The sequence below is a fragment of the Lampris incognitus genome, chromosome 9, assembly GCF_029633865.1.
Source record: "Lampris incognitus isolate fLamInc1 chromosome 9, fLamInc1.hap2, whole genome shotgun sequence".
NCBI classification, from domain to species: Eukaryota; Metazoa; Chordata; class Actinopteri; order Lampriformes; family Lampridae; genus Lampris; species Lampris incognitus.
In genome coordinates this window covers 23,710,250-23,731,731 of record NC_079219.1, presented here as the reverse complement: position 1 = coordinate 23,731,731, position 21,482 = coordinate 23,710,250, and the positions used below count along the sequence as shown (strand labels likewise).

The 21,482-nt window shown below is 44.0% G+C and overlaps 1 protein-coding gene across 1 annotated transcript in view; it reads left to right on the top strand.

The window, feature by feature from the left end:
* The window catches only part of spire1b (spire-type actin nucleation factor 1b), a 57,304-nt gene that overhangs the window by 28,249 nt on the left and 7,573 nt on the right, over positions 1 to 21,482 (top strand). Inside the window, exons 5-11 of the mRNA XM_056286392.1 lie at positions 8,446 to 8,520; positions 8,851 to 9,015; positions 14,067 to 14,153; positions 16,318 to 16,447; positions 17,163 to 17,204; positions 21,045 to 21,208; positions 21,325 to 21,418. Coding sequence (XP_056142367.1) covers positions 8,446 to 8,520; positions 8,851 to 9,015; positions 14,067 to 14,153; positions 16,318 to 16,447; positions 17,163 to 17,204; positions 21,045 to 21,208; positions 21,325 to 21,418 — 757 coding nt within the window. The remainder of the gene's footprint in view (positions 1 to 8,445; positions 8,521 to 8,850; positions 9,016 to 14,066; positions 14,154 to 16,317; positions 16,448 to 17,162; positions 17,205 to 21,044; positions 21,209 to 21,324; positions 21,419 to 21,482) is intronic.

Here is a 21,482-nt window from a genome sequence, read left to right as displayed (position 1 = left end):
AGTGCATACTTCCACCTCTCCAGGCTCTCTTCAACCTGCACCCTCCTCACGCTACAGATCACAATGTCATCCGCAAACATCATAGTCCACAGAGACTCCTGCCTGATCTCGTCCATCAACCTGTCCAAACCTGACTTCCTCATACAATACCACACCTCCTCTCTCGGCACCCTGTCATGAAACCATACTGCTGCTCGCTAATCGTCACCTCTCCTCTTAACCTAGCTTCTATTACTCTTTCCCATATCTTCATGTTGTGGCTGATCAACTTTATACCTCTGTAGTTGCTATAGTTCTACACATCACCCTTGTTCTTGAAAATCGGTACCAGTATGCTTCTTCTCTACTCCTCAGGCATCCTCTCACTTTCCAAGATTGTGTTAAATGATCTAGTTAAAAACTCTACTTCCATCTCTCCTAAACAGCTCCATGCCTCCACAGGTATGTCATCTGAACCAACTGCCTTTCCACTCTTCATCTTCCTCATAGCTGCCTTCACTTCCTCCTTGCTAATCCACTGCACTTCCTGATTCACTATCCACACATCATCCAACCTTCTCTCTCTCTTTTTCTTCATTTGTCAGCTCCTCAAAGTGCTTCTTCCACCTTCTCAGCACACTCTCCTTGCTTCTCAGCACACTTCTATCTCTTTCCTTGATTGCCCTAACCTGCTGCACATCCTTCCCAGCTTGCTCCCTCTGTCTAGCCAATCGGCACAAGTCCTTTTCTCATTCCTTAATGTCTAACCTCTCATACAACTCACCATACGCCTTTTCCTTTGCCACCTCTGCTTTTCACTGCATCTCCTTGTACTCCTGTCTACTTTCTTCACCTCTCTGACTATCCCACTTCTTCTTTGCCAATTTCTTCCTCTGTATACTTTGCTATACTTCCTCATCCCACCACCAAGTCTCCTTGTCTTCCTTCCTCTGTTCTGATGACACACCAAGTGCCATCCTAGCTGTCTCCCTCACTATTTCTGCAGTACTTGCCCAGCCATCCAGCAACTCTTCACTACTACCACCCAGTGCCTGTCTTAACTCCTCCCTGAACTCCACACAACTGTCTTCCTTCTTCAACTCCTACCATTTGATCTTCGGCTCTGTCTTTACTTGCTTCCTCTTCTTGGTCTCCAAAGTCATCCCATAGGCGGAAATCCCGGCGGGGATGGGGGGGAACACGACCCCCCCCATCCTGGGAAAAATATGATGTATCCCCCTCAATATTTCACCCCTGATGTACAGTACTACTTTTGGTGTCCCCCTCAGGAATTGCGCTTGAGAAAATTTCATGTAATTGTCCACTCCAAAGTTGATATCAGATTTTCGCCCCTAAGTCATCCTACAGACCACCATCTGATGCTGCCTACCTATGTTCTCCCCTGTCACCACCTTGCAGTCTCCAATCCCTTTCAGATTGCGCCTTCTACATAAGATATAGAAGCGAAAGTCCTCACTGTCAGGTGAAAAGAAGTGGCTGGCGACTCCACATGTATTGGAGGAAGCATGTGGTAGTCTACAGCCCGCCCCGGATCAGCAGAGGGGGTGGAGCAGCTACCGGGACAGGTTGAAAGAGTGGGGTAATTGTCAAAAATACAATTGGGGAGGAAAAAGGGGGGGAAATCCCCCCCCCAAAAAACAAAACAAAAAACAACCCCCCCCCCACAAATTTGCACACACGTACATAAACAACACATCAAAGTGTAGGAAAACTTGCTGAGCCACTCATGAAGAAAAAATATCAGACCTAAAGTTAATCATTTTTGAGATATGAGTGTTTGTTTGGAAGGTGCGCATCCCTTAGACTAACGTTAAATGACCATATATGGCGCACTCTGAGACACTAAATCTTCCAAAATTTCACCGTTTTTACATCGCTGTGCCATCCTCAATTCTCACTCAATTCGGACACATGATGCGTCAAAATATTCGTCGACTTCTTTTGACACTCACAAGAAAAACAAATCTAAGCTGTGCGATGTACAGGTTTTGAGATGCGAGCATTTGTTCGGAGGGTGCGCGCCCATAGAAAATGCATTGACAGGTAGAGGGAGCCATTTTGAAACAGTTCCCTTGAGGCCTGCGCGTGTGCATACCTTGGATGCGCACAGCCTGGTGGAGAGAGGCAGAGTGAGAGCGAGCCGTTTTTAAATTGCTGTAACGTCCTCAATTCTCATTCTGTTCGGACACACGACACATCAAAATGTTCGTCAACTCCTTGTGACACTCATAATGTAAAAATGTAAGCAGTGCGATGCAGACTTGTGTGCATGGTGTTATTTAGTATTTTTTGATAGATGATTATGTTTGCTCAAGCACAACTGACCGAATTAATTTTTTGACTGAATGCATTTTTATGAAGGGGGGGGGGTCTGTACACGTTCCACACGCCCCAGCTTACTTGGCCCAGCTGTGTTTAGTACCATGAGGTAGGTCATACGGAGAATTTGTGTTGGTGTGAAGCCGTGGCTGCTTCTGGGGAAAAGTATAACAAAAGAAATGTAAAAAGGGCCATTTGTTTATGGTCCATTTGAATATGAAAGGTTGCATTTCCAAACGGCAAGGATTACAGTGAGTGGACACTTCTGCTACGTGTCCCGCTGGCACCTCTTGGCCAACTAAAATGGCCGACTTCCTTTCGTAGGGCAAAGGGAGCAGTAATGGCCTTCCAAATAAAAGCTCACAAAAGCCGGTTGTATCTGCTCTATTCGGGGTGCAAACCACCACCCCTTGACAGTAAACCAGTCTATGAATATGGTTTGTGTATCTGATGAACTGGGCAGCAGAGCTTTACCGCTGTCAGGGGCATGTCTATGTGTGTGCCCAGTATGTATACCATAGGTTCCAAATATAACGTGAAATATTTTTGAGTAAGGATAAGCTATTTGGATAATGAATGAATGAATAAATATTTTTATCACTGAATTATTTCAGTTAAATACGACATGCACGGGGTGCCTGGGTAGTGTAGCTGTCTGTTCCATTGCCTACCAACACAGGGATCGCCGGTTTGAATCCCTTTGTTACCTGCGGCTTGGTCAGGCATCCCTACAGACACAATTGACCGTGTCTGCAGGTGGGAAGCCGGATGTGGGTATGTGTCTTGGTCGCTGCACTAGCGCCTCCTCTGGTCGGTCGGGGCGCCTGTTCGGGGGGGAGAGGGAACTGGGGGGAATAGCATAATCCTCCCATGTGCTACGTCCCCCTGGCGAAACTCCTCATTGTCAGGTGAAAAGAAGCAGCTGGCGACTCCGCATGTATCGCAGGAGGCATGTGATAGTCTGCAGCCCTACCTGGATCTGCAGAGGGGGTGGAGCAACGATTGGGATGGCTCGGAAGAGTGGGGTAATTGGCTGGATACAACTGGGGAGAAAATCCCCCCCCCCAAAAAAAAGAAATGCACTTACTCATGAAGACATTTACTCCCTACCCAGTTTCATGCATTGCATCTGCCACCTACATCTGTCTCAGTATAGAAAATTATCTGCCCCTGAAACGAAAGCAGTGTCAATATCTGTAGAAACAGTAGATGTAAAAGTGTGGGAAACCCGACAACTGTTTTGGCTACAGTGCTGTAGGCAACACATCCGCTAAGTGGAGTGACTGTAGCCAGCCAATTGAGCCAAATAACACAGCTTCATTTATCTGAAGCGTTCAAAGCTAATAAATAAAAAAATAAAGCAGTGGAAGAGTTCAGTGGTTAAAGTGTCGGAGAGGAAGGAGAATGAAAATGAGAATGGCTCTTTCTCATTTGAATATTTACTGTGACCAGTTTACATTTAATTAGCTTCATCGATAAATGTGATGTTTGACATTAATTAGTTGATATCAGCCTAATTACTGCACACATTGCCAAATCAGCCAATCTATGATTTCAATACAGATAAGTTGAATGAATGCTCACATGTGATAATTATACCACTAATGTCTATAGCTTTGTATATCATTTAGTTTAACTTTACCATTGACAACATTAGTCATCATGTGTTTGCACTACATGTAAAAAAAAGAAATCCTGCTTTCCCTTATTAACTTCTACCCATGCTATGCATTGGGGTTGTTCCTGGCAGAATGTATCCCATTGCACAATTTCTCCTCTTTCAGCCATTTGCCATCATCCTTTTGAGGAAAGGCTTGGCTTTGTGGTTAATAGGCACAGAGAACAGAGCAGACCTCTCTGGCTACTGTCCTCATGTCGGGCCCTCTTGTGTCAGACAACCATGTGGACTGTGTCAGTAAGCAAATACAGTCAGATGACAGAGGAATGCATTTGTGATAATGACCAGAAAAATAAAAGAAGAAATGAAAGGAAGAGCCATCTCTGCGGTGCAGATGAAAAGACGATCGGCATCACCCTTCGTTGAGCTGCTGAATGACTGGTGATGGGAGGGTCATAGTATGGTGTGTTACACTTGAGGTAAAGAAATGTTTAAAAAAGACAGGCATGGGGTGTCCAGGTAGTGTAGCTGTCTATTCCATTACATACCAACATGGGGATCTCCGGTTCGAATCCCTGTGTTATTCCTGGCTTGGTCGGGTGTCCCTATAGACAAAATTGGCCGTGTCTGCGGGTGGGAAGCCGGATGTGGGTATGTGTCCTGGTCACTGCACTAGCACCTCCTCTGGTTGGTTGGGGCACCTGTTCGGGGAGGGGGACTGGAGGAAATAGCGTGATCCTCCCACACGCTATGTCCCCCTGGCGAAACTCCTCACTGTCAGGGGAAAAGAAGGGGCTGGCGACTCCACATGTATCGGAGGAGCCATGTGGTAGTCTTCAGCCCTCCCCGGATAAGCAGAGGGGATGGAGCAGCAACCGAGATGACTCGGAAGAATGGGGTAATTGGCCAGGTACATTTGGGGAAAAACGGGGGGAAAAAAAGACTGGCATGCTGTTAAGGTAACTGAGTCGGCACCTTGTCAGATTTTGTCTTAATGCTCAGTGGACATCGCAGCGACAGCCCTTGCTAGCGCACCCTGCTGATTGACAAGTTAAAGTGGGCCACCGTAGGGAAAGATTGTCATATTTGTGGACAAGACGAGGATGGTAATATTTTAAGATGTGCTTACTCTCATTCAGCCAAGATAATTTAAACATTTGTTCGAGGACTCAAGTGTGTTTTTTTTTTTGGCAGGTCCTGTAACATCGAAATGTTTTTATTGAAGTCAACATGCCGTGAGGGATTATGATTGTTTCAGTCTTCTTCTGGGTCTGGACCACTTTTAACAGGGAGGGTGGTAGGTAGTGGAATTGGTGATTTACTTCACACCTTTTTGAGCAGCTGAGAGGAGGGACACCTTGACCATCTTTCTTTCTCAGTCACCCACTCATGTATCTCTCGGCATGGTAGTCAAGGTTCATTAGGAGATATCACAGTCAAGTTTTGTCTATAGCGTTGACTTTTCTTTTTTAATTCTTACAGTTATGTACTATATTTATCAACTAAATATTATGAAAGATACCATCCTGGTCAGTTCTACTGCATCCGTTTGAATAAGAAATAGGTGATTTATTGCTGTATTATGTACAAGATGGTGTTGATGTAAACGATAACTCTATTAATTCTAGAGCTGCCTTTGAGATATAGAGAGAGGGGAGGGATTGAGAGAGCAAGCAAGAGAGGGAGGGAGAGGAGAGAGAGGGCAAGAAGGGAGAGGAGAGCGGGAGGGAGAGGAGAGAGAGAGGGAGAGGAGAAAGGGAGAGGAGAGAGAGGGAGGGAGGGAGAGAGGAGAGAGAGAGAGAGAGAGAGAGAGAGAGAGAGAGAGAGAGTGTGTGTGTGTTCATGTGTGCCGGTGTTCATCTGAGTGCATATGTTATATTGTAGGCTTTCTCCCTGCCATGCACCACCGCTGCTGGCTTTTAGCGTGCGTAATGCATCTGAATGAATGGAGGATTTGGATTGTTGCATAACTCTCTGTTACAAAAGAGAGTGGACTCTTTATTTAAGGGGGAAAAAAACCAAGCAGGAAGTCTTTCAAAAGGGGGGGGGGTGCAGATTAAAGAGGAGGTCAGTTTGGAGATTAGCCAGTTACAGGCTTTTATTTTGTCATTTAAACAACTGATGTTAAGACTCGTTCACAGAAGCATGGCACCTGTGTTGTTTTTGAGCATCATGGAGTAAAGGACATGTGATGCAAGTCACACCCTGGTCAAACATTGACTCTGTTGGGTGCAAGTCAAAGTAATTTAGGTTAACGTGTCTGTGTGCATGACAGATTATTTGTACTGCATGTTCATTCCTGAATGGATGGATATTAAATGTGTGAAAATGTGTGTGTGTGTGTGTGTGTGTGTGTGTGTGTGTGTGTGTGTGTGTGTGTGTGTGTGTGTGTGTGTGTGTGTGTGTGTGTGTGTGTGTGTGTGTGTGTGTGTTTTTGTGCATGCTTTTATGAGTGTGTGCCGGTATTAACCCCTGACTGTACCTTTGTGCAAGATGTAGCCCCTGAAGGATAATCTGGAAACAAGAGACCACTTTAGTTACGTCTGCATTTTCGGTCAGCTTCAAGTCCAGTCATTAAATCTACACCCTTTCCTCAAAGAATACATGTGCCCAATGCTAGATACCCCGAAGGACTAACATAAGCTCTCAGCGGAGTAGCATCATCTTTGAACTCCCCTCCCCCCCAGCTCGCCATGTGTGAGGTAGAGCTGTGTTAGCCCACTGGGGACCTATCCTGTCCATCCTCCATTACCACGCTCTCCTTCCAACGAGCGCCTTTGTCTCACCACAAAGAGCCCTCCTCCTCCTGCTCACTGCCGCTGGTCAGAGCAGCTGAATTAACAGTGATTTGCAGAAATAGCTCTGCTGCCTAATTGCTTGTGGATAAATGCCAATTCCGAAAACTGAAGGAGAGCAGAGTCAGAGGTGGTTGAGATGCTGTTATAGCTCAAGTGGACTTGCAGCAGCAGGCGTGTTGTTGTATCTGGTCAAAGGCACCCACCGCAGCGGTTTTTTTTAAATGTATAATAAGATTGGAGCTGATCTCAAACACACTGTGATGGGATGAAAGGGTCTGGTCAGTGATGGAAATGGAAATGTGTGGCTTTGGTGTGATTTGAAGTCGTGTTTCCAATGAGATAATGGTCTCGAAAAGCAACTGAACCGACCCCTCTCTAAGCTCTTTGTGGTTATTAGCTATTAAACATACATTTACATAACCATTAGATTAGATCTCATCAGATTTCAGTACAAAGGAATGATGCACAGCCACAGTCAGATAACGTGTGGATTTTGGGATGCATCAGCATATGACAGTGCTGATTAGAATATGGTTTGTGGTGTTATTTTAATGCATGAGGGTCGACGCTGCAAAATACATCATATTGTGAGAGATTTATGCAACTAAATTTTGGTGTGGAGGGTCAACTCTGTACACTCGATAGCAGTTTCGTGACAGGAATAATGCAAAAATCTATTTCCCCAGTGTGCTGAGGTCCTAACATGCCAGTCAGCTGAATAAACCCCCATGACTGCCTCGTCAAACTCTTGTCTGCTGTGGTATGACAGTCACTCTCTCACCACAAATATACACCAAAGGGAGGCCCATCCTATCTGGTTCCTTCTCCTTCTCCCTCCCTCCCTCTCTCTCTCTCTCTCTCTCTCTCTCTCTCTCTCTCTCTCTCTCTCTCTCTCTCTCTCTCTCTCTCTCTCTCTCTCTCTCTCTAGCACACACACACACACACACACAAACACACTTTCTCTCTCTGTCTCTGATGGGCACACACCCGTGTATGTGCTGTTGTGAACACATCCTGTGTTGAGCTCTGAAACAGAAGGCAGAGGAATTAGTTCACTGCTTCTGTTTCGCTTTTTGAGAAGGTCTGTCTTGCTGGGCAAGCAGAAAGAGGTTTTGACACAAGGTAATATCCTGAGGTCCATGTTGTACCCTTTATCCCCCATCAGGATGAAGGAACAGTTTCAGTTTTTGACGGACTGGAATTCTCCAAACAGAACCTGTCTGTACTCAATATACACGAGTGGTTTCTTTTGTTTTTGAATGAAATGATTACTCTGAAGCAATTAACTAATAACATAATTGCAAAACTGATAAATCTGCAATGATGAACCCATGGATCTATTGATCAAATCAGACAGCCGATTGATTTCATGTATTTTATGTCAACAACTCCTTGATGTGTGTTATGTATTTGTGATGGCAGTGACTAGTCAGGGACTAGTTAGGGACCTGGTCTCCTCAGAACATCAGACAGCAAAACCTTTCAATTCTGAATAGCCACTGACTGTAGTTTGTGTCTGTAGTTTAAAGCAACACTTCTTCTGTGATAAGATTGCTTTAAGTGGTCAGAGGATAAAAGGAAAGGGGAGAAGGACGGATACTTTACCAGTGGACCTCCTCTCTGCTGTTTTCATCTGTCTCCTATTTCATTTCAACTTTTATCTCTCTACTAGTACCTCTTTCTCTTACCCTCCCTCTCTCTTTTCTTTAGAACCTGCGGAAGATGGAGGGAGCATCATCAGAAGACCCCAGCAAAGACCTGGATGACCTCCAGAATTCAGACTGGGTAGGTGGCGAGACTCCACTTGATCAGCAATGTCTTAACTGATGAGGAACAAAAGAAGAATAGCCTACTTTGAATGCAGAGTGGGACAAATTGAGACGAGTCGATTTTTCATTTTGATTCGTTTATTTGTTTATTCATTCACTTATTGCCAAAGAATTTGTGTGCATCTCGAGCACCTATGGGGAGGACAGATATCATGCAACCGGTTGTGATCTGACCTATTCTTTTTCAGGTTTTTTTTGGGGGGGGAGGTCATGGTATTTTATTCCCCTGTGTTGAGAACTGTTTTCCATGCTCTCTGTTTTTTTTGTTTGTTTTTTTTGCTGTCAGGCCCGATTCTGGGTTCAGGTGATGAGAGACCTGCGAGATGGAGTTAAGCTGAAAAAGGTCCAGGAGCGCCAGTACAACCCTCTGCCCATCGAGTACCAGCTCACTCCCTATGAAATGCTCATGGATGACATTCGGTCCAAACGATATAAACTCCGCAAGGTCATGGTGAGTGCCCAATCTGTCTCATGCGGTATATTTCAAAACCCCCTAGTAGTTCCCTTTTGCTACCATCACTGTTTTTTTTTTTGACTGTTTTTTTTTTTTTTTTTTTTGCCTGGGGCATGTCTATGAATGGTTACCTTTCCATGGCACAAAGTAAATTCTGCCACATGTGCAGATGTTTCTTGCAAAATCTCCCAGCGCCATTGCAAGACTTGGAATTTAATTGGAATTCTTGGCCCCCACTGCTGTGTTTACTTTTTATTAAGTGATGGGTGTGTTGGCATTTTGGTTGCCTAATACCAATTATTAACACACTTGAGCTTGTAATAAATTCACCATGAGTTCATAAACAAGGTGGCACGGTGGCGCAGTGGTTAGCAAAGCCACCTCACAGCAAGAAGGTCCTGGGTTCGAGCCCCAGGGTAGTCCAACCTTCGGGGTCATCCCGGGTCATCCTCTGTGTGGAGTTTGCATGTTCTCCCCGTGTCTGCGTGGGTCTCCTGCAGGTGCTCCGGTTTCTTTGCCATACTAAATTGTCCCTAGGTGTGAATGTGTGTGTGTGTGTGTGTGTGTGTGTGTGTGTGTGTGTGTGTGGGCCCTGTGATGGACTGGCGGCCTGTACAGGGTGTCTCCCCACCTGCCGCCCAATGACTGCTTAGATAAGCTCCAGCATCCCCGCGACCCTGATTGGGATAAGTGGCTTGGATAATGGATGGATGGATGGACGGTTCATAAACACAGCTGTACCCCTGTAGTGTAGGCAGAAATCACAGTGTAGGTAGGCACAGAGAAAATCAGGTGAGCCTAGCCCGTCCAAGACCAATCATACTTAATAGGTTCTGAAATGAATATGTTAACCAAAATAAGCCACTACAACTATACTTGCCTGAATGCACAACACAGTTTAGTCATACAAGCCTTATACATCATCAGAGGTAATGTTGCAGGCACCAAGACGAACATTAACAGCATCTCATAGCCTGGCACAGTGGGCACATATTCTTACACACACACACACACACAGCTGACAGACGCAACAGCATCATTAATCATTATCTATGGATAGAGGTACACCGGCTCCAATATGCTCAGTAACATTAAAAATGACACTTGAACATAGCCTGGTGGTGGCCACATAAACCACACACACACGCACGCACGCACGCATGCACGCACACACAAACACACACACACACACACACACACACACACACACACACACACACACACACACACACACACACACACCAGCACAAAATCCAACTGTACACCCAACAAAAACTATACCCAATAAACAATAATATTGAAATAGGCAATAGACTTCTACAGTGTGAAATTGCAAATTAGCTTACTTTTGATGATGACAGCTGGTGATGATGGGGCTTGGTGTTGAACACTGACATTATTTCATTATAGTCCAACGAGCCAGTTAGTTCTCTTTCAAAGGCGAGCAGGGACAAAGAGTTCAGTCTGTGTGTTATCAATGATGCCCTGATACCAGTTTTTATCTGACTTACAGTTGAAAAGAGTCTTAAACAGTACAGCTTGTTATGGGTAGGGTGATGAGGGCCTGTAGGAGACAATTCATTTTGGGAAATATGTCACTGGGGCATGCATCAAGCTCTTAATCGAGTGATGGAAAACCCCTGTCCACTGTGACCTTTCTCTTCAGCTGCTGTACAAACACTTCTTGTTCGGCATCTTCCACAGCAATGGAAAAGTTTGTTCTGGCGGGCTGTATTAATGCCTTGTCACCAAAGGTGTTTGACCGAGGCAAGCAAACAGCAACAGCTCTTGTACGTGTCCACCTTAAAACGAGTGTTAAGTTCCACAATCTGCCTGTCTAATATATCATTCCATCTATTTTTTAGGTCTGAGTTGTCCTTTACACGTGATATTTCGCCCATGGTAGATTCAACTTGCGTATCCCCCGACATAGCTGGTAACTTCCTCTTTTGAGACCCAGTGACGTCCCAGCTCAGAGTGTCAAGTTTCTTCATCAGATCATCTGTCAATCATTACTTTATCAAAGTCATTTTCTGGGGGTTTCTGGGTGATGTAGCAGTCTATTCCGTTGTCTACCAACATCGGGATCCCAGTTCGAATCCCCGTGTTGCCTCTGGCTTGGTTGGGTGTCCCTACAGACACAATTGGCTGTGTCTGTGGGTGGGAAGCCAGATGTGGGTATGTGTCCTGGTCACTGCACTAGGGCCTCCTCTGGTCAGTCGGGGTGCCTGTTCAGGGGGGAGGGGGAACGGGGGGGAATAGCGTGATCCTCCCATGCGCTATGTCCCCGTGGGAAAACTCCTCACTGTCAGGTGAAATGAAGCAGCTGGTGACTCCACATGTATCGGAGGAGGCATGTGGTAGTCTGCAGCCCTCCCCGGATCGGCAGAGGGGGTGGAGAAGTGACCAGGATGGCTTAGAAGAGTGGGGTAATTTGCTGGATACAATTGGGGAGAAAAAGGGGGGAGGGTCATTTTCTGTATACCTGAATGTATTGTAGCTCTCCTTAAGACACTCAATTAGATCAATGCAATCTGTAACTGATCCGGTGGAAGATCGCAAGCCCTTAGTGGCTTGTCACTCATTTCAAACAACTTGTTGAACATGACAAGTAGAAAGAGATTTTTTCAGTTGCATTTGCTGAAGTAAAAGAGTCGGTGAAAAATACGGTCAGCCTTTTGGAAGTTCTCACCAGTCTAAACGGTTGGCTGGTGTAGCCCTCACCTGTTATTATAACTATAGCTGATTACAAGATTCAAACACACAGCGGCATGTCCAATAAGAGACAGAGAGATGGAGTTGAAGTTCAGAATTTCACACTCGAGCTCTTCGACATACAGTATTTCCACACACACACACACACACACTAGTAGTTTCCAAAGTGCAATAATGTGGTTCTGAAATAAAAACAATAAACATCGTGGAATATCTCATACACACACAGAAATGCATACATATACCTATGAATATGCATTTAATCACAGATTCGTCCGTATATGCATATCTAAACTAAGGCACTGTTAACACAAAAGAGAGAACGTCCAAAATAGGCAATCTCAATCTCCCTGGTATCAGATGTGAACTGTGCATGGGCGGATGCATTGCGGTAGAAAAGTTTGGAAGCTACCACACAAGATTAATAAACAGTGTAACATGCTACAGTAATTTCACGGGAACTAGGCAGCACTAGTAAACAAACACTTCACTCAACAGAACATATGCACAGCAATTACCAGTCCCATTTACGTTCACAGTCAAACTGGTATGCATACGATTAACAGTACAGGTCTCAAATGAGCTAACATCAACAGCAAGCTAGCAACAACTTGGTTGTCACTAATGACAATGATTCCTGTATTTCACACAACAAACAGCTGCAGTCACATTACGTACAAATGACGAGAATTGAACACGCAACAGTTTTTTGCACACACAACATTTGGAGATATTTCCAACACTTGAACGAATAAGGTCTCCTGTTTTCCTATGGTCAGTATAGAGGCTAAGCCGACGCTTTAAGCCACTGAGGTGTCGCACCACAGATAGCGTAATTGATGCAAATATCACCGTGTGTATTGAATCAAAGTCCGAGACTAACTTGCCAGTTGAACACTGCGTCCATTTATTGTTAGTGTCCATTAAACTCGAATGTATTTCCAAAGACAAACAAACAGTAATATCCAGAACCATAAGTAACGACTGCAGCAACAAGCTGCCTCAGCATGTGTCTCTGGATGTGTGGTTGAAAACTTGACCTTCCAGGCGAAACACCTGACCAGACAAAGATTGGTTCCTATTTATACAGTCGAGCGCTAATTGGCTCCTACAGTCAGGATGAGAAGTTACAGGAGTAGGTGTGGACCAACTGCTAAGTGTACAGTAACCTGAGTGGATAACCATGCTAGTTGAGTGACAGCTGTGATAACAAATAGGAAAGTGATTAACGTAAATGGAAGATAGAATGAGGAAAGTTGGCCTTTTTTTGTAGTAGTAGTAGTATTTTCCCCCCTCTTACTCCCCAGTTGTACTTGGCCAATTACCCCACTCTTCCGAGCTGTCCCGGTCGCTGCTCCAACCCCTCCGCTGATCTGGGGAGGGCTGCAGACTACCACATGCCTCCTCCAATACATGTGGAGTTGCCAGCCGTTTTTTTTTTCACCTGACAGTGAGGACTTTCGCCAGTGTGACGTAGCGCATGGGAGGATCACACTATTCCCCCACCCCCCCGAACAGGCTCCCCAACTGACCAGAGGAGTCTCTAGTGCAGCGACCAGGGCATACCCACAGCCGACTTCCTACCCGCAGACATGGCCAGTTGTGTCTATAGGGATGCCCGACCAAGCCGGAGGTAACACGGGGACTTGAACCGGCGATCCCTGTGTTGGTAGGCAACGGAATAGACTGCCACACCACCCGGATGCCCCAAGTGGCCTTTTTAACAGTCAGCTTCAAGTTTTGTGTAGCCGGAGCTTTCAGAGAATTCAGCAAGGGTCTCCAAAATTCAGCCAAAAAGTCTCAAGCCTTCTGATTGGATGGGCCCAGGCCCACCTAGGCCCACCCACAGCTACGCACCCACTCTACCCATAAAATGCAACAAAGCCCTCTGTTGAGAAGGTAATCAGAGAACATAGTTTACATAAGCCTTATTTCTGAGCAGTTGAATAACTTCACAGGTTGGTTTTAAATGATTGCAGGTTGTCTGTGTTATGAAGAAGCCATATATGTGGTATTGTTGATAGTTCCTGTTGTACTTTGATTAGTTTAACACCATAACAGGATTCTTTGCACCTTGTTAGACTGTTAGACTTTTTTTCATACTATAGTATGTCTCTGGAAATTTTTTCTGCATCTCACTGTGTTGCTGGGTAAGCAGTTGTTCAAATTTCCCATGATGATGACATAGGAAGTGCTTGGTTATAAATATTTTCTCCTAAAACAAGGGTGACGTTCTTTCTGGGTTGGGTGGATTTACATGAGTGACTTGGGGATGAGTAATTTGTTTTGGTGTTAATCTTGTTTTTTTCTTATCTGTCCTATTACCTCTACAGGTGAACGGAGACATCCCCCCTCGATTAAAGAAGAGTGCCCATGAGGTCATCCTGGAGTTCATCAGGTCCAGACCTCCACTCAACCCAGTAAGTAGAACACAGCCTCACCCGCACCAACAGCATTTCCCACAGTGTTTGTCTGTACAAACAGAATCCTCAGCGTTGTACCTATTAGAAATCACCATATTCAGATACAACCATAATCGTATATATGCTACAAGACCTGTGGTTTACATATTTGGGACATAACAAATGTACTTTCCACCAGCCCTGGAAGGAACTGTCTGTAAGGTTTGTAGTTCTAATGCAGGATATAATTGCAGACAATGCCATCATTTCTATGTTACACTTCTTTATTTGAATGGAGAAAATCACTATCTAATATAGTAATCTATCTACTTCGTAAAGATTACTAACCGCTGCATCTCACCAATGCTAGCTTGGCCCTCTTTCATGATGATGATGATAAGTCTGAGGTTGTTCTGTTCAGTCATGAAAATTCCATTAGCCCTTTTGGTACTAATCTTGGTGGTCTGTCAGGTAGTCTTAAGCAGGCTTCTAGGAATCTTGGGGTAATATTTGATGCTAACCTCAGTTTTGATAATCAAATCAAAAATGTTGTTTGGTCTTGCTTTCTCCAGCTCAAGCTACTCTCCAAAATTAGGTCATTTTTATCTACTGCCGATCTGCAAAAAGTTGTACATACTTTTATCTATTCTCGGCTTGACTATTGTAATGCACTTTATTCTGGTATCAGCAAGGGCTCCCTCCATCATCTGCAGTTGGTACAAATCACCGCTGCTCAGTCATTACCGGGACAAAGAGGCATGACCATATCATTCCTGTGTGTCCCTCCCTACACTGACTCCTTGTTATATTTCAGATTGATTTTAAAATTTTATTGCTCACTTTTAAGGCCTTAAACGGTCTTGCTCGTACACACATTTCTGATTTATTGACCTGGTGTATGACCTCTCGACCATTAAGATCAGCAGATGGAGCCTTGCTGGTTATTCCCAGGTCTCGGTTTGTCACAAAGGGGGATCGGGCTTTTGCTGTTAGAGCCCCCACAATATGGACCTCTCTTCCTATTGAACTAAGACAAACCAAGTCTCTTGCTACTTTTAAAGCTCGTCTTAAAACTTTTCTTTTTATGAAAGCTTTTACAAATGTTTATTTGTTTTTATTTATTTATACTATTTTTATTTCTAGTCTTACTCATTTCAATTCAATTCAATTCATTGTCATTAAAAACAATGTGCAGGCACATGTTAAAAATTTGGTCTTACTGTTATTTTTTGCCTTGTCTGGTTTTATTTTTTTGTAAAGCGCTTTGTAACATTGTTTTAGAAAAGTGCTATATAAATAAAGTTATTATTATTATTATTATTATTATTGTCCAGAAACTGGACCCCTGTCAGTAATGACACTATTACTAACAGAGGTTACTATATGAGCCAACAGACTTGATGTGGCTACAGCGGTGTGTCCAGGTTTATGTACACAGCGGGGCAGAGGATGGGAGAGAAATGGCTAGGGGTGGCCGTGATGTGATATTTTCATGGATCACTTGCTAAATGTGATCTGATTAATACTCAGTATTTGAATGAAAAGTTTTATTTTGGTGTGAGAGCCTTATGAAGGCTTATTCGCAGTTAAAAAAAAGGTATAACAAACATATTGACAGAGTATCTATATTTTCCGAATATCCCTTACTATATGACTCAATCTCCATAGTTTAAACAGGATGTGTGCCAATGATATGATTGGGGTGACAAATTAGATTTGCGCATCTCTGAAACCAAACAAGATTAGATAAATCTTTGGTTGAGTGTAATTCTCAATGTATGTATATTTAATGTATTTAAAATACTTTTAAAAGGAAAGGCAGATTTATTTGTATAGCAGATTTCATACATCCTTACATAAGGCATAAAAAGACATCAAATAAGAATTACAGAATAAGATGAAAAGAATCAAAAGCTAAAAGTGTAGAGGAAGAAAATAGCTCGCTAACCGGATTGAGATAGAGACCCCAATTAAAGCTCACTGAAATTAAGTACTTGAATGCAGCTAATAAAATAAGTTTAAGTGCTTTCCCTCCAAGAGCTCTTGAGTACCAACTTGAATTGACCTTCATTCTAATATGCACTGTTGTTCAAGTAGTCATCGCTTGTTTTGTTTGTTTGTTTTTTGCACTCCTATTACTTTTTCTCATTCCAAAACGCCTTTGTCCCATCACCCCTGGCAGGTATCGGCTCGTAAACTGAAGCCCCAGGCCCAGCCCCCCCCCACCCTGCATGAGCGCATCCTGGAGGAGATTAAAGCCGAGAGGAAACTTCGGCCAGTGTCTCCTGAAGAGATTCGCAGGGGAAGGCTGGGTAGGGAACTCTCTGTCTCTCGTCTGCCTTAACTCTCTGTTTCTGTCTCCAGCCTTCTTTGACACATACAGAAGAACACTAAAGCATATATACACAGTCACTCACCCATCCACAGACACACAAACTCAAAACTATGCTTTACAAAGCCGTGTTTTATTTCAAGCTAAAGCACGAGTGTGACGTTAATGCGTGATGCCCACTCATGCCTGATGGCCACCACATGCAAAAAAGAACAAACAAAGGAGGAGAAACATTGCTTCACTGATGTGAACTATGTTTCTTTGATGCATTGGAATATGCTTTGTTATGTTTCTGCTCTATTTTCTAACAGCAATGCTTTGAATGTTGCCTAAATTTCACATTTATGTTGCCACTAGGATCAGTTAACCATTTTGGTTAACTGTATTGTTTGCAATATTGTGCAAAATGCTAACAAACTATTTTGCATAGCTAAGTGTCTGCAATTCTATAAGACCACAAAAACGCTGCATTTTCAGAATATCAGTCAACATTGGCTGTGGCTTGTTTGGGCTGTTATTATCTGCTGTAATTGGAAAATGATCTGAGACCAAACTTTATGCATGTTATAGCCCCATAGAGTGTCTTCACAATCTTCCTGGAAATTACATTGTATTGTGTGTTAACCCCTTGTCTTAATTCACCATCTAATAACACCCGACAACTTGTCCAATGTCATAACTGTTTCTCTTTGCAGTAATGCGGCCACTTAGCATGTCTTTCAGTTTTGATGTGTCAGGTAAAGACTCCGATCTTTTTACCTGGCGTTTTATCTTGTTCCGTTTCCCCCCTTCTTGCTGTTCTTGCTGTTATTCATCTGCATTGCCAACATGTACATGTGCAAATGCAAAATGCACGTGTGCAAGGACACACATACGCATACTCAGACAAACTCACACACACTTGCACAAGCACACAAACGAACACATCCAAGCACACTTTACTCACATGTCATGTCATGCTTTGTGGTTGGTGGTGGTTGGCTTGGTCCATGTCAGGTGGACATTTTGATGTTGGACACTGGTCTGTTCAATAGGAGTGCACTGATTGAAGAGAACTGAATGATGAGTCACTGAGAAACATTACAGAAACCACTCTTCGACCACAACGAAAACTGTGAAAGACCTAATATGGAGTCATTCAGTGTTTTTTTTTATGAAGTCATTAATTGGTTATTAAAGGATAATACAAATTATTCTACAATTTTCTTGTTTGATCATAGACTCTTAATTCTGCAGACTGTCAGGAACCAAGCTTGAGGACAGACAGACAGCATGGTTATAGAGGATGGGACAGACAGCATGGTTATAGAGGATGGGGAGAGCTCGTATTCAGTATCCATGGTCCTTGTCACTAGAGGGAATCCTAACACAGTATTAGCATTTGGCTGTTCTACTGGCCGAGATTCAATTTAATTTGGGATAATTGAAGGAGTTCTCATGGCCTCACTTTCAAATTGAGATATGTAAAGGGTTTTAATACTCAGCAGGCCCTGAAAATGGTGGCAGTGGTTGCATACTGAATTACTTGCCTCAGATTAAATAAAAGTTTGTAGCCAGGTATCACATGCAGCACCTCTTGGTTTCTATAAGCCACGCTGTCTGGATGACATCAAATGCCTTCACTCTGTCCCTTTTGCTGTTGATTAGTTTACAGAGGGGCGAAAGAGGCAAACAAAATTACATTATCGTTGCCTCAGTGCTTCAGTAGTGTTCATTGGAGGTCCCATTTTAAAAGGCTTAATACTGCTGAATGATTTAATTGTGGCATGGTGGCACAGTGGTTAGCGCGGTCGCCTCACAGCAAGAAGTTTCCTGGGTTCGAGCCCTGGGGTAGTCCAACCTTGGGGGTTGTCCAAGGTCGTCCTCTGTGTGGAGTTTGCATGTTCTCCCCGTGTCTGCGTGGGTTTCCTCCCACAGTCCAAAGACATGTAGGTCAGGTGAATCGGCCGTACTAAAAAAAATTGTCCCTAGGTGTAGTGTGTGTGTGTGCGTGCGTGCGTGCGTGCGTGCGTGCGTGTGGGCCCAATGACTGCTGGGATAGGCTCCAGCAGCCCCGCGGCCCTGAGTAAGGATAAGCAGTTTGGATAATGAATGAATAATGAATGAATGATTTAATTGTTGTCCTGCTGCATACTGATAGAGAGGTCAGCTAATGCAGCTTCTTGCCTAACCAAAGCCTAAGGTAGAGTAACCGTTGAGGTATTTGAGATCCCCTCTTGTTGCAGGGTAATTGCAGGGTAAATGTCGCTCTTTTTCAAGATGGTTACCTTTCAAAGGTACTGCTCCATTTGGACCCTTGTTAAATGATAGGGAGCAGCTAAGATGGTCACCACCTCCTCAATTTTGTAGAAACTCATCAACTTCGCACAAAAAGGCCTTTCACCTACCAGAATGACTTTGCAGAATTTAATCAGAGGTGCAAGTGGATCAGTGTGCAGCTGGGTCCTGACAGCCTTGTACTCCGTAAGACACAGCACCTGCGGAAAAACACTTATTCTCAAATGATGAGCCACATTTTTCAGCAGTGGCTCTTAGTGGCTATTTGATGAACAACTTAAATAGACATTTTGCACTGAAGTGGATGACAAGGCGATGCTGATGAGGCAGGCTCATCATCATAATGCTGTGCTCAACTTTACCTCCTACAGAAACCAGTGTTTCTCATCACAGCACATCACCTCATGCTTTCTCATTCATAGTTTCAAATCCTTTGTGTGTGTGTGTGTGTGTGTGTGTGTGTGTGTGTGTGTGTGTGTGTGTGCGTGCGCGCATATGTTTGAGGGAAGTAAGCTTTGTGAATGTTCATTCCCTTAACTCACACCCAGTGAGTGGTTAAGCACCATCTTAATGCTGCATTTTATGGATGGATGTCCCACAACTCGGTGACAGTTAGGACACTTCATTACAGTAACAGTAGCAGGGACTGTTAAAGGCCAGTGTCACAAAACAAAAAGTCTCTTCTCAGCTATCATAATGAAGAAGCTGTCCCCTTTTAGGTTTTGGCAAAACTCGCAGCATGCCACAGGATTTATTCCGTGCGGGCACAGGTAAAGTATAAGAGCTGTTGAGGTTTGGAAGGCCTTGCTCACACTAACTTTGCAATGAGCTTGTCTATTTATGTACCCGGCTTTACACTAATATCTCCCGTAAAGAAAGCGATCGAATATACGATTCTCAGTGTCATTATGTTGGAGACTGAGCAAGACGCAGGTAGAATGAAAATAACGACCAACAGTAGTCATCACTGTTTGGACCACACCACGCTACATGGGCTGACTTAAGAAGACTGCTGGATGTTCGTTGCCCTGGTTGGGTATTAAGGATCATGACAGAGACTTTTTGGGAGCTGAGGTGGCAGAATAGTTGGTCAGTTTCAGTGCAGTTGTAGAAACGGATCCTTTTTGGGCCTATGAGCTCTGAGATGCTTCAGCCTTTTTTTTCTGAAATAGGAGGTGAGAGAAGGAGAGAGAGAGAGAAAGAGAGGATTGCACATATCCTATGAACCCCTGCAGCTCTTAAACTACCCCTTCCAGCACTCTCATACCCCAATATTAAAATAATCCCCCTTTACAATATCCCGGCCTCCCTCACATACCTGTCCTCACCCTCTTTCTGCTGCCATTTCTGCTTTTAACATTTCTAGTCTTCGACTTTTGGTGGAATTAGATGAGAGGCTTGTAAGGTAGCACAGGTATGCCTGGATCATCTGCCTTTCTTATTTTCACAACATAGTAATGACAGGCTCAGTTTTGTTTCTCTCTTCAGAGTTTGGACCCAGGGCATCCCGACTCCTCCTCTCAGTGGTGTGTTGCAGAAAGTCACTTTTATTCTCTGTAAATTTGGCTTGCATTTGGTGTTAATTTGTTTTCAAGGGCTAAAGTTACACATGAGTCCAGCAAGTGTGTCAAGAGAGGCAAGCTAGTTATCAGTGGTGAGAGTTAATTTTTCATATTTCATCAAGAGGCATATCCAAAGGAATTGAATCGAGTGCAGCTGGACTTGGTATATATCCGTGAAGACGTTTCGCCTCTCATCCAAGAGGCTTCATCAGTTCGTGCCTTTCTGACTAGACCAAGCTAGTCAGAAAGGCACGAACTGATGAAGCCTCTTGGATGAGAGGCGAAACGTCTTCACGGATATATACCAAGTCCAGTTGCACTCGATTCAATTCCTTTGGATAACCATGACCTGGATGAATGAGAACATTCACAGACATCAAGAGGCATACATCCCCTGCATATAACATCTGCCCGCTGCTTTGCCTCCCCATGAATCAACTCAGTTCATCCTGCCCTTGTGTTTTACATTAGGATGAATCTCAAACACCTGTCCCCTTCCCTGTATACACTCACACTTTCAGACAAACCACAAATGGTTTGCTTCAAAAAGTTGTGAAGGACCCACCCCTCTGAGAAAAACCACAATGAAGATGGTCCTTTATAAACCCATCCCTGCTATTCCTTTGTATTGTTAAACTCAGAGAAATCCCAGAACTAACAGGCAAATAGTTTTGAGATTCATCCTTGGTGTTTTTTATCCCTTTGTCTAACGGTCCTCCCTTGCATGGCTCCATACAGACGAATTTAGTCCCTACATGGGCAGGAGGACATCCAGCACCCTGTCTCTGGCCAATGGATCGCTGTCTCCAAGAACTGACACCTCTGGATCTCAATCTGCACCTCAGAGGAAAAGACTTCTGAAAGCGCCCAGCCTCGCTGAGCTGGACAGCTCCGACTCTGATGTAGGCAATTAAATGTTTCTGTGTGCATGCATGTGTTTGTGTGGCTTTGGGAAATTGCATTTTGTGATGTACAGAAGAAGTGGTGATTGATGCATTCATATATTCCATGTATTTAGGATGAAACGGTTGGGCGGCGATCAGCCAGCAGCTCCAGCGTGGCTACATCGTTGATGGATGATACATCCCCTGAGCCAGCATTGGGAAAGAAAAGTGAGTGATGAAATGTCACCTCTTAGACTGACTGGGATTTCTGATTTGCCACTTTACTATTAGT